Genomic DNA, 12050 nt, shown 5'->3' with positions numbered 1-12050 from the left:
TGCGAATGCATATCGGTACAGGTCTATCCTCTAGGTATGCCACGGCTCGCCAAAGTACAGTTCAAGCACTGTGCGCACAACATTGAACCCCAGCAGACTCAGGAGGTATCCTCCGAAGAGCGGGAGGAGTGGAGCGAGGAAGAGCTCACTCCTCGCTACAAACGGCAGCGCAGCGTACCCGAGGTACGTGATGTAGATGTACTGGAAGCCAGCGATTAGGAAGAGTGTGTTGCCTAGGAGGAGGCAGACCCAGTTATTCTTCACCACGAGGGCAGCGAGCGGGAGGAGCCCAACGTAGAGCGTGAGGAAGGCTGGGAAGAACGAGTTGACAGCGACGTCGAAAGCGTACGTGAACTCGACACGGTTGTCCGTGATCCCCGAGTGTGCGGTAGCCAACACCATGAGGCGGTTAGCGATGAGCCAGAACACCAGCGCTACCACCAGCGAGACGATGATGAAATCGCCTGGCGTTAGCTCTCACGGGTCCAACAGCAACGCACGGAAGACCATCTTCAGAATGAGCCAGATCGTGCCGGCTGTCCCGTAGTCGTACATGAACCCCCACACAGATGCCGTGACGACACAGCACGCTGCGATTAAGATCAACATCGCCGGGCTGTCGTCAGCTGTCGGTAACAGTACACCGTTTGCAGCGGACGCACTCGTCTCGTGCCCAGAGGTTCTTCGTCTGCTTGCTGCTGTCAGCTCCAGATGTGACTGCGACGCACTGGTGATATGTCTGTTTGTATACCCTTCGTGGCGCGACGACGAGGTACGTCAGCTGCCAGAACGCGAGCTCAAAGTCCTGTGATTAGCCGATGTGGCCTTTCAGTCGTCGCCGACAACTCTTGCAGACGCGCTCGTCATGTAACGGCTCCCCGGCGGAGTTGTTGCGTTCACGCGCAACCCAGGAACCGGGACGCCTCCTCTCTCTGCTAATTCCCTTCCCTCTCACTCCAACGACAACCTCCATGGGAACCATCCCCGCCTGGCGTACCCACCATGGTCTTGAACTTTGTCAACCGCCGGAGCATGATGGGCAGACCCCGGTCAGAACGGGGGAGGAAGCCGTCGTCGAAAGCCGGCGACGGCGAGGCCATGGGCAGGAGTGGCGCCATGTTTCGCGGGCGAAGGCGGATGGCGGATATGATGAATACGTCTGAGTGATGATAGTCAGAATGACGGTTCACTGACCATGAGACCACAGCCTCGTCTTCTCATAGCATCACGTGACATGGTACCGAAGTGGAGGTTGACATTCCACTCTTCACAACATTCTCAGCTTCACTTCTTGTCAAACTCTCTCAAGTATGGGCACACCAGTGCTCATCCTCGACAATGGTGCGTACAGCATCAAAGCGGGTGTGTCGGGTGTCGATGCTGAGCCGCGGTACGTGCTAGTGTGGAGAGCCAAGCTATCGAATCGAATCCGCATTAAGCTGACGCCAGGTTCTTCCCCAATGCCGTCGCGCGCAGCCGAACGGACAGGCGGATCTACGTTTCAGACGAGATCGAGGCCGCCAGAGACTTGAGTGGGATCGCGTACCGCCGCGCGTTCGAGCGGGTGAGCTTAGCTGTCTGTGCCAGCTGACAGCAGGGCATGCTCGTCGCCTGGGACGCGGAGAAGCCGGTGTGGGACCGCATTTTCTCTTCTGCCGGGCTTGATGTGAGCTGATGGCAACCCAGCGAGCTGACATCAGATAAAGCCTCCAGAAACATCGCTACTCGTCACAGAGCCGTACTTCAACCTCCCCAACATCGCCGAGACATACGACCAAATGGTGTTCGAGGAGTGGGAGTTCGCGAGCTACTACCGTTGCACCTGTGAGCTGAGTTATGTGAGTGAGCTGACGGAAGCGGCCTCGTTGGCGCCATACGGAGGCATGTTCAGCGACGAGTCTGACGTTCCCCCGGAATGTATGGTCGTCGTTGACGTGGGGTACAGCTACTCGCACGTTGTGCCGACCCGCGGCGGGGAAATAGTGTGGGAACACGTTAAGCGGTGCGTCAGCTGCTGTCTGACTTGGGTTAGCTGACAGCAGTATCGACATCGGCGGGAAGCTTCTTACAAACCATCTGAAACACCTCATCTCGTTCCGGCAGTGGAACATGCTTGACCAGACCCACGTCGTCAACGCCGTCCGAGAAGCGTGCGGCTACGTCTCGATGGACTGGTGTGGCGATATCGAGAAGTGCAAGCGCAACCCGCGCTCCAACCCCATCGTACAAGAGTACGTCCTCCCAGACTTTAGCGCCAAGTCGCGCAGCCGGACGGGGTACATCCGCTCTGGACCGAATGCACAGCGGCCACCAGAAGGAGAAGAAGCGCGGAAGAAGGGGCCAGAAGAGGAGGAGCAAGTGCTGTGGATGGGAAACGAGCGGTTCGCGGGGCCAGAGCTGCTGTTCAACCCATCCGATATTGGTGAGTGTTCCTGCGAGTTGGCTGACATCAGGTATCAACCAGACCGGCCTCCCGGAGACTATAGCGTACGTCATCTCGCAGATGCCCGAAGAACTGCAAGGGATGTTCTGGGCACACATCGGCATTGTTGGCGGGCTGGGTAACATCGAGGCATTAGGAGAACGACTGTGGGTTCTCGTCACTTCCGTTCTAACCCACGTAGAGAACGCGACCTGCGCGCACTGTGCCCGTCGGACTACGACATTGGGATCTATGAGGTGTTCGAGTGAGTGTGGTTGCCCCAGAATGCTTGTGAGCAATGAGGATGTGCACCGCAGTAGGATTCGCGATATGTGGAGCACAACCTGATCTCTGGGCTCTAACCTTCTTCAGCTTCAAACTCATTGTGCGTAAGCTGATCGCAGACCCGCCTCAGCACCCTACCAGGCTGCCGTGGCATTATCCTCGCACGATGGCTACCTCCCGACTTACCCGGTCACGCGCGCCGAGTACCTCGAGCACGGCTCGTCCATCTGCCGACGCAAGTTCGGAGGGCCAGTATACAACGTCGAGCCGCCAGGCTTCAACCGCGACACAGAGCCGGTGGACGAGGACGAGCAGGAGCTGCGATACGCGCTCGGACTGGACAGTATACGCGGGAAGGGAAGCAAGAAGCGGGCAAACGACGAGGAGGTCACGAGCGGGAACTGGGGTGGGCGACGGAGACGCGCGCAGGAGGGCGGGCTGTTGGGAGGGCGGCCGTAGGGCGAGATATCGATGTTCGGCGTTGGCGCGCGTTAGAGAACGGATGTCGTCTATATCCGCGTCTATGCCTGGCCTATGCAGTCTGATAGGACACTTATGCTGATGTCTGGCCTATGTCATGTCTGCAACTGCATACATCAGTGCCAATCACCATGTCCACTTGGAACAACTTAGGACTCCATTGTCGGAATCGGCTACGCTGAACTGAGCCTGGATCTGCCACTAGAGATATGCATACAAGCGAGGTCATATGTCTGAGGTGACAAGTGGAGAAAACTGGGGAGGATCTGGTTGATCGAGGGTTCTCAACAGACGTCATGCCACGTGGGGGAAAGGAAAACAGGGTTTACTCCCGTGCGTTCTCGGTTTTGAGGCTTCCAGCGCGACATGGTGACAAGGGGAACAACACCGACGAGCACCTCCTCAGATCCAACATCGTTACTCCTCCCCTCCTCCCCTCCTCCCTTCCTCTTTGTATCGACGTCAGCCTTTACCTCTTACAATCAGACTGTCAAGCTGTCAACTTGAGCACATTTCCCATCCTTTTTCTTGAGGCATAACTCCCAACCCGAATCCCCCAGTCGCCCGTCCCTGTTCGGCCCTCGCCCTCCACCTCCACCCAATCTCCACGTCGCGGCGATCTTTTCTCTTCCAACTCATCTACTCACCACCATGTCCCAGCGGATCCACCTCAACCCGAACCGCGGGCAGCCTGCGTACGCGGCCCCTTCCTACAATGCGGGATACAGCCCTGACCCAATCTCCACGTCGCGGCCCACGAGATCGGACAACGAGGTCATCGCCAAAATCCAGGAAGTGTCAAGCCAAATCGAAGATGCGATTGAGATTTACTCACAGGTGCGTACTGCTGAAAGCAGTGAACGCGACGAGACACGCACAGGGGATGAGAGCGAGTGAGGTGGCAACGGGCCATTATGCCTCTTGTTGTTAGGGGATTGCACAATCCTTGTCTCAAGCCTTTACCCCTCAATAATGCCTGTCCCCAGAGTCTCGCGCAGCGCGAGGGCGCACATCATTAGCGACGAACTCGCTAACGCCAGCCTATCCGCCCATGGGTGCCCGCCATCGCGCGCTTCCTCATTGTCGCGACTTTCCTTGAGGATGCTATCCGCATCCTGGCCCAGTGGAGCGACCAGAAGTGGTACATTGAGCATCAGAGGGGCATTCCCTGGGGCCTCAGCCACATGTTCCTTCTGATCAACGTTATCGTGAGTCGCTGTCAGTGGGTACGAGGCGCGGTTGTCACCGCCTCGTTGCGGACGCGAGGAGCGATCGCGGGCCTGATTTGAGTCGCGTTGTGATCGGAGACGCAGCCTCCTCGCACCTGTTTCACCCTCTGGCCCACTTTTTCCTGCCGAGTTTTATTGCTCGCACCCACGTTCGCTAATCCCAGGCCATGCTTGCCGGTTCGATTGGCGTCATCGCTCGCCGCTTCCCAGAGTACTCGGTCGCGGCCCTTCTCTTCGTCGTTATCCTCCAAGGAATCGGCTACGGCCTCCTCTTCGACGTCTCCTTCTTCCTCCGCAACCTCTCGGTCATTGGCGGCCTCCTCATGGTCCTCTCTGACAGCCTCGCGACCAAGAAGAAGATCTTTGCCGGCCTGCCCTCGATCTCCGAGACCGACCGCCGCAAGTACGTCCAGCTGGCTGGCCGTGTCCTCCTCATCTTCCTCTTCGTCGGTTTCATCTTCCAGGGCAACTGGAGCATCGGACGCGTGTTCGTCAGCATCATCGGGCTGGGCGCGTGCATCATGGTTGCTGTTGGATTTAAGGCCAAGTGGAGCGCTTCGTTCCTCGTCCTCCTCCTCAGCGTGTTCAACGTGCTGGTTAACAAGTGGTGGTCCGTCCACCCCGCCCACCCCCAGCGTGACTTCCTCAAGTACGACTTCTTCCAGACGCTCTCAATCGTCGGTGGTCTGCTCCTCCTCGTCAATATGGGCCCTGGCGGCATCTCGGTCGACGAGAAGAAGAAGGTGAGTTAAGGCGCACGAAGTGCGGGTCAGCCGTCCGAGCTATGATACTGACTCCAGGTCTACTGAGCCAGTCGATCCTGGCCTACGCCGCTCCGACACGTCTGATAGAACTGGACTGCGAAATGCATATACTGAAACGCCGCTATCGATGCTCATCAGACTCTTATGGTTACATCACTCTTTCCACCATGCACAGCAGCACATATACAACAATGACATCTAGTTACAAAATGTGGTGTCACACACGCCATTAGAGGGATTGCTTTATTCAATGTCCATAGGCTCGGCCTCGTCCTGCAGCGCAGCGATTGCCGCCCAATCGGCCTCGTCAAACTCATCGGGCCCACGGGCTTGACGCTCCGCCTGCTCCGCCCACGCAAGCTCCGCGGCCTCAGCAGACGCCTCCGCCTCTTCTGCAGCAGCTGCTTCACGCGCCCACTCGTCGTCGTCGGCGAAGCTCGCGTTCAGGTGCTGGTACAGGGCGCGCTCCTCGCGTGCGAGCGCGTCTACCTCCTCCTCCCAGATGTCAGGGAGTGCGGGGTCACTCCCTCCCGTCTCGGTCTCGTGCGACACGAGCGCTGCGTGCTGTTCCCGGCGGCGCTGGAGAACCATCAGGCGGCGGAAGATCTGATGTCAGCTGGATCTCCTTGTCGCAAGAGCTGAGAGTGGAGGGTGCGCTCTTTAACCAGCGTTGCGCCACTCACCTCCTCGTCGTCAGCCTGCGCCTGGCGCTCGCGCTCGTCTTCGTCCTCGGGCTCCTCGTGGTCCGTCATCCCGCGGAAGCGCGTGAGCGCGTCCTCGCGCCGCTGCTTCTTGCGCTCGCGGTCGGCCATCCGCCGCGCCAGCCGGTTACACCACATTGCGCCCTGGGTGGGAGTGTTGCCGCTCTCTGTGAAGAGGTCAGGCAGAATTAATTCGCGCGACGGCTTTGGCGCAGTGGGCCGTGGTGAGCCGCGCGTAGTCGAGCCGCGCGTATATCTCGCCGACAAGGGACGCGGTGACGACCCGGCGTGAGAAGGCGACATGAATGTCAACGGGAGGGGATTGTGGGCCGAGGGCGTGGGGGACGAGAGTGGGTGAGGCGGAGATGATGAGCGGAGGGGGTTGAGTGGGGACGAGGAGCGCGGTATTGAAGGGTACGGAGAGGAGAGGGACAGCATGTCGTCTGGGTCGGGAATGGTGACGACAGATGGGCAACAGGTGGATGGATGGTTTAATAATACGAGTCGATGGTGTGAATGGGGATATGGCAGAATAATGAGATGTTGGGAGACATGATAGAGCCAGGGGCGAAACATTCATGTTGAACGCGGTCCGAGCGTCTCATTACTAAGGCCATAATAGAGGTATAAGGACGGAGGCTGAAAGTGTAATGATAATAGGTAATAGTGGCGATTGATTTGTGACGCGTCAGACGCGTCCTGAGTTGACACGGAAGCAAATCTCTCACTGTATTGTGGGAAGACATCCAGTCACCTGGCCTCAGCTGAAGGGGCGCTACCATCATTCCTCGTTACAAGATCACATTGCAAGTCAACCCTCCTTCCTCCATCCATTCATCCAAATCACTCCCACCGCCACCAACTTCCCCAACCATACTCCATCCCTAGTTCGCGCACAACCATGCCGCGCGCGGTCAAGCAGAAGCTCGCATTCCGCGAGAAGCTCGTCCAGACCGGCAAGGGTGGCGGGGCTGACGCACTTCTCCGTCGTCTCAAGGTACGCCTTCCCCGCGGCTCTGGCTGACCCCAGAATCTGTTCCAAGAACTAGTCAAGCTTGACCAGGAGCAGATTGACGTCAAGTCGCTGGATAGTGTACGCGTCCAGCTGGTGCAGCGCGTCATCGTATTCCACAAAGAGTTCGTCCAGCGGAGTGAAGGGAAGGTGATTGCTGACTCCAGCCGCGGTGTCAAGGCATTTGCGGCGTGCTGCCTCGCCGAGCTGCTGCGACTGTACGCCCCCGACGCGCCGTACACTGCCGACCAGCTGCGTGACATCTTCCAGTTCTTCATCGCGCAGATCGTCAGCGGTCTCAAGGGCCACGGGTCGAAAGCACCAATCAAGAAGTATGACAGCCAGGCGACACAGCAAACGCAAACACAGACACAGGCAACACAGGGGACACGCATCACCGACGCGCCGTACTACACCGAGTACTGCCATCTCATTGAGTCCCTGGCGCAGATCAAGTCGGTTGTCATCATCGTCGACCTTCCCTCAGCCGACGACTTGATAGCCCGGTACTTTGAAGGCTTCTGCGAGATTGCTCGGTGAGCTCCCCCGTTCGTCAAAAACTGACGCCAGTGCGGATATGAACAAGTCTTTGTTGCGCAACCTTGTTAGCATCCTCGTCGAGCTATTGCTTGAGGCAGAGCGCGCGCCGTCCGGTGTGATGGACGTCATCATCAAGCAGTTTGAGACGTACGGCTCCAAACCAGATACGCCGTCCTTCCAGCTTATCGCCGACGTGTGCAACCGGATGGGCGTCAAGGTTCTTCCGCCCGCCGTGCTCGCGCACTTCTCCGATATCCAAATGACCCACGGCCGCGACCCATCACCAACAGATCTGCAGACCCTCAAAGAATCGCACGAGCTCGTCCTCACCATGTTCCGCAATGCTCCCAGTCTCCTTGTCAATGTCATACCCGTACTCGAGGAGAACTTGCGCGCCGTCGAGGAGGTGCCGTTGCGGCAGCTGTCCACCGAGACCCTCGGCACAATGTTCGGCGAGCGGCCCATCATCGGCAAGGGAGTCGAGAGCTTTGTCGTCTTAATCGCCAAGGCTTACCCGGCAACGTGGCGCGCTTGGCTCGGTCGAAAGGTCGACAAGGCGCTGGCGGTACGACTGGCGTGGGTTCAGGCGACGGGCAAGATCATCGCGAACCAGCCTGACCTGCGGGGCGAAGTAGAGGGTAAGTGACCTTGCTTGGGCACCGCTGATACATCAGCCGACTTAGTCGAGCGCGTTCAGGATTCAGACGAGCGTGTCCGTGCAGCGATCTGCAAGGTACTCGGGTCGCTGAGCTACGAGACAGCCCTCCACCATGTCAGCGACCAGCTCCTGCATGCTGTCGGCGGGCGTGTGAGCGACAAGAAGGTGAGGTTGTCATTGGTACTGGGCTAACCGTTTCAGCCTCTTGTTCGCAACGAGGCAATCAACTCCCTTGCCAAGCTCTGGGGCCTCGCGTACGAGGCCATCGAGTCGACCGAAGAGGATGCTATTCGGCACTTTGGTTGGATCCCACAAGAAATGCTGCATGCAATCTTCCGCAAGGACGTGACAGTCGACCTCCGCTCACAGGTCAACGCGGCGTTCAAGAACGTCATTCTTCCTCTACCATCCAAGCCTGACGACGAGCAAGTCTGGGTGGACCGCTTCCTCCTCGTCGCCGCGCACCTAGATGAGAGCGCCCTCGCAGGTTTGGAGCGTCTGACAGGCCTTAAGGGATATGCCAAGGGCTCATCCCCATATTCTGCGTTTGCAGACGCGTGTGATGAGTTTAACGTGAGTTTCGATCTGGTTGGAATAGCTGACATCAGGGTGGTACAGACGAGAGTGTGGACAAGAGTGTCAAGACCCGTCTTTCCTACATCGTGGAGGCGATTTCTCGTGAGCTTTCAAGTTCTGGACGACTAACTGACGACAGGCATGTTGTTCAACGACCACGAGAAGGCAAGGAAAGATCTCGAGGCGTTCGCCGAGGCCAACGACAAGAAGCTATACAAGCTGCTCCGAACAATGGCGGACCCGCAGTCGAATCTTCGCACCATCATCAAATCGCGGAACGAGTTCCTGCGTCGAGTCGAACAGTCGTACTCAAACCTCCTCGACGTACTCTCCGTGGTGGTAGACCACGCCGCGTGGGTGATCATCAACCAGTCCAGCATTCCCTGCCTGATCAGACGCCTGCAGAAACCAGAAGGACCAAACGCTGAGCGCGTAGGCGCGTTGAGTGCCCGCTTCCTGACTTTTGTTGCAAAGGAATGCGCACCCATGTACAAGGACCACATCGATGAGCTGAAGATTATCATCAACGACAGGCGGAACAATACTTTGGTTGAAGTCGCTGTCCAAGCCTTGGCGGTGGTGACCAAGTGGAACCCCGAGAGCGGGCCTTCGGACAAGAGAGTTATCGAGCGAGCCATGACTCTGTCCCTCTCCGGCACGCCTCGGCAAGCCAAGTTCGCGTCGCGGTTTATCTCTGTGTGCAGTGATGGTAACGCTTCCCAGCGATTGGTCGACTCGCTGTGGGACCAGCTCCGGACCGGCGACGAGGAGATCATCCTGCCCACTCTGTCGTCGTTGGCGGAGCTCGCCCTCTCCGCCTCGGTCGCGTTCCGGAGCCACGGCGACGACATCATCCAGAACATCCTGGGGGACGTCATGTTGAGACCTTCAGAGGATGAGACGGAAGATGACAAGTGGGCCGATGAGGACCAACTTCCGGTGCGCGACCGCGCCAAGCTCTACGGTATCAAGGTTCTCACCCACAATTCTTTGCCGTGGTGCAAGCTCCCAGATGCGCTCGATCACGTTAGACCTGTCCTCGCGCTTCTCAACGACTTGATGAAAAACGACGGCCGCGTCACGGACGAGACGAACGAGGGGTGAGTCAAGAGGATCACAATCCGCTCACCATGACAGTGCTATGACTCGCTGTCACCTTAGGCTACGCGCGGCCTGCTCGATCCTCAAGCTTGCCAACGTGAGATTGTACGACAAAGCCATGTCTGAGTCGTTCGTCAATGTCAGCTTCATCTTGCAGGACGTCAACTTCACTGTACGTAATCTCTTCCTCAAGAAGCTGTTTGCCGTTGTTCCGTCCCAGCGCCTTCTTCCCAGGTGGAACGCGTTACCGGCGTTCGCAGCTCAGGACCCTGAGATGGAGAACATCCTTTTGGTGAGTGACGATGCCAAGAGCTGGAGCTGACGGCAGGCTAGAACGATCATCCGGGCTTGTGTCAACAACGCGCGGAAACTCCGTGATGATCCAGACGACATGAAGGACCGTATTGAGGTCCCCGTCGCGCGACTTTTGCACCTCCTGACTCAGCACCCTGACCTGGGCTGGTCGAGCTTGAACGAGCTCAAGGACATTGCAAAGTTCATCGAGCTCTACGTCGAGTGCGTCGCGACGAGTCAGAACGTGACGCTCCTGTTTACGGTCGTGGGCAAGCTCAAGACGGTCTGTGTGGTCGGCGAGCAGATGGACGCGGAGAAAGTCAGTCTCCTCCTGAGCGACAGGCCATTGGTGGACGATGATGACGAGAGGCACACATCGGCGACCTATGTGAGTGTTACCAGGGCCGACACGGGACACGGGCTAGTCGATCTGTGACTGACCTCGCAGCACCTGTACATGCTGTCGGAGCTCGCGCAGATGATCATCCGCAACCGCGCGCACGCCGGGCAATGGAACCTGACCATGTATCCCGGCAAGGTGAGGATGCCGAACGACATCTTTGCAAACCTGCCCTCCGTCGACGTCCAGCAAAAAATGGCGCGGCACACGTTCTTAAGCGAAGATGTGCAGGTGTGGGCGAAATCGTTTGGTCGCAGGACACACGTGACTGGGCAGACGGTGAGTAGATCACACGCTGCGTGACCAACCTGGCATAAGGCTGACCGAAAATAGCGACGAGCAGCAGCAGGGACGAGCCCTGTCAAAGAGCCGCGGAAGCGCCGGCGGGCAAGCACCAAGTCGCCCAGGAAGCGCCGGCGCTCGTCACGGCGGGATGACGACGATGGCGATGACGAGACGAGTGACGAAGAGACGACAGAGGATGATGAGGGTGACGTGGACATGGCGACAGCAAGTGAGGCGGAGACGGAGGAGGAAGAGGCCAACGGCGCTGAGGCGGTGGTGGGGCGGGGCGGGCGGCGGTCGGCTAAAGTGAGTTTGCTGTGTAATGTGGCTTGGGCGGGGAATGCTGTCCTCTCCCGCTCCCATGTCCAGGGCAGAGGGCGGAATATTGACATTGCAGACTAAGGCTCAGAAGGCCGTCACGCGCAAGGCTAAGCGGGCTTCTGCGCCTAAGAAGAAGAAGGCTGCGCAGCGGAGCGTTACACAGTCTGAAAGCGACCTGACCGAGTTGAGCGATGGGTAAGGGTGACTTGGCGGCATTCTGAAGGGGTTTGGAAGCTAGATGTTGGAGATACAGATATCATGTAGCAATTTGGTTTTTTGTTGCATACGGCGATGCACTGATGCAAGCTGCTTTCTGGTCGTGTTGCTCGTTGTTCGTTGCTCGTTTCTCGTTTCCAGGTGCCAGGTCATGAGGAATGGACTGCGCATTTCTGGATTTGGATTTTGGCCACCACTTACCATTGACTAGGGAAGCCGACGATCTTCATTTGGATGACGACATTTGGATCACATGAGCCATGATGTCAATCGGATGGGCAAAAGAAACCTTACAGTTGAAAGAATCAACGCGAGTTTGGGTGATCAGGAGGGGGAAAGGGGGAGAGTGGGTGAGGGGGGGAGGAGGGAAGATATCCAGGGGTAAATGTCAGGGGTCACAAGGGGGAAACTCGTGCATCTCTTGGCCCATGGCGTACTACTTATGGACAAGCTGTGCTGTTCACTGACTTGGACTTGGATCCAGGACGCCCTGCGACCCAAGGAGATCAAGGAGAGTGCAAGAGAGATGAAAAAGAGAGAGAAAAGTCAGCAATAAAATATTTAGTGGCAGGCAACCATGGTCGAATGCGAAGATCGGGGAAATAGTGAGAGTGAGTGGGATCTCAAGTTATCCCGAGGTACCGCCAGCTAAATATCGCGAGGCCCAAGGCAAAGAAAGGGGTAGGCGGCAAGCTCGCGGAATGCAAGTGTCCAGCATCCAAAGAGTTTCACGCCCGGATTCTCCGCCATCCGCCACGTTCCCCTG

The 12050-nt window shown here is 57.7% G+C and overlaps 5 protein-coding genes across 5 annotated transcripts; 3 read left to right on the top strand and 2 right to left on the bottom strand.

The window, feature by feature from the left end:
• Positions 1–30: 30 nt before the first annotated feature.
• Positions 31–1118, bottom strand: CcaverHIS019_0406670 (uncharacterized protein; the record flags this gene model as incomplete). Its single annotated transcript, XM_060600527.1, has 5 exons — positions 31–464; positions 501–616; positions 663–695; positions 729–805; positions 1002–1118. 5 exons carry the CDS (start codon positions 1116–1118, stop codon positions 31–33), a joined length of 777 nt encoding a protein of 258 aa, XP_060457112.1.
• A 192-nt stretch (positions 1119–1310) lies between these two features.
• On the top strand, positions 1311–3166 carry ARP6 (uncharacterized protein; the record flags this gene model as incomplete). Its single annotated transcript, XM_060600526.1, has 9 exons — positions 1311–1390; positions 1450–1564; positions 1598–1666; positions 1701–1824; positions 1858–2002; positions 2043–2422; positions 2454–2589; positions 2625–2687; positions 2827–3166. The coding sequence occupies 9 exons, from the start codon at positions 1311–1313 to the stop codon at positions 3164–3166; spliced, it is 1452 nt and encodes a 483-aa protein (XP_060457111.1).
• A 672-nt stretch (positions 3167–3838) lies between these two features.
• Positions 3839–5225, top strand: ERV29 (uncharacterized protein; the record flags this gene model as incomplete). The annotated part of the gene is made up of 4 exons (XM_060600525.1): positions 3839–4024; positions 4228–4395; positions 4581–5159; positions 5217–5225. The coding sequence occupies 4 exons, from the start codon at positions 3839–3841 to the stop codon at positions 5223–5225; spliced, it is 942 nt and encodes a 313-aa protein (XP_060457110.1).
• A 198-nt stretch (positions 5226–5423) lies between these two features.
• On the bottom strand, positions 5424–6319 carry CcaverHIS019_0406640 (uncharacterized protein; the record flags this gene model as incomplete). The annotated part of the gene is made up of 2 exons (XM_060600524.1): positions 5424–5786; positions 5864–6319. 2 exons carry the CDS (start codon positions 6317–6319, stop codon positions 5424–5426), a joined length of 819 nt encoding a protein of 272 aa, XP_060457109.1.
• Positions 6320–6782: 463 nt separating this feature from the next.
• Positions 6783–11267, top strand: PDS5 (uncharacterized protein; the record flags this gene model as incomplete). The annotated part of the gene is made up of 13 exons (XM_060600523.1): positions 6783–6878; positions 6912–7018; positions 7061–7429; positions 7464–8071; positions 8108–8256; positions 8293–8664; positions 8700–8769; positions 8807–9767; positions 9829–10060; positions 10097–10450; positions 10511–10741; positions 10796–11053; positions 11145–11267. The coding sequence occupies 13 exons, from the start codon at positions 6783–6785 to the stop codon at positions 11265–11267; spliced, it is 3930 nt and encodes a 1309-aa protein (XP_060457108.1).
• Between the last annotated feature and the right edge of the window lie 783 nt (positions 11268–12050).

Source organism: Cutaneotrichosporon cavernicola, assembly GCF_030864355.1.
Source record: "Cutaneotrichosporon cavernicola HIS019 DNA, chromosome: 4".
Lineage (NCBI taxonomy): Eukaryota > Fungi > Basidiomycota > Tremellomycetes > Trichosporonales > Trichosporonaceae > Cutaneotrichosporon > Cutaneotrichosporon cavernicola.
The sequence above is the reverse complement of the archived record's forward strand: the minus strand, read 5'-3'. Positions and strand labels throughout refer to the sequence as shown.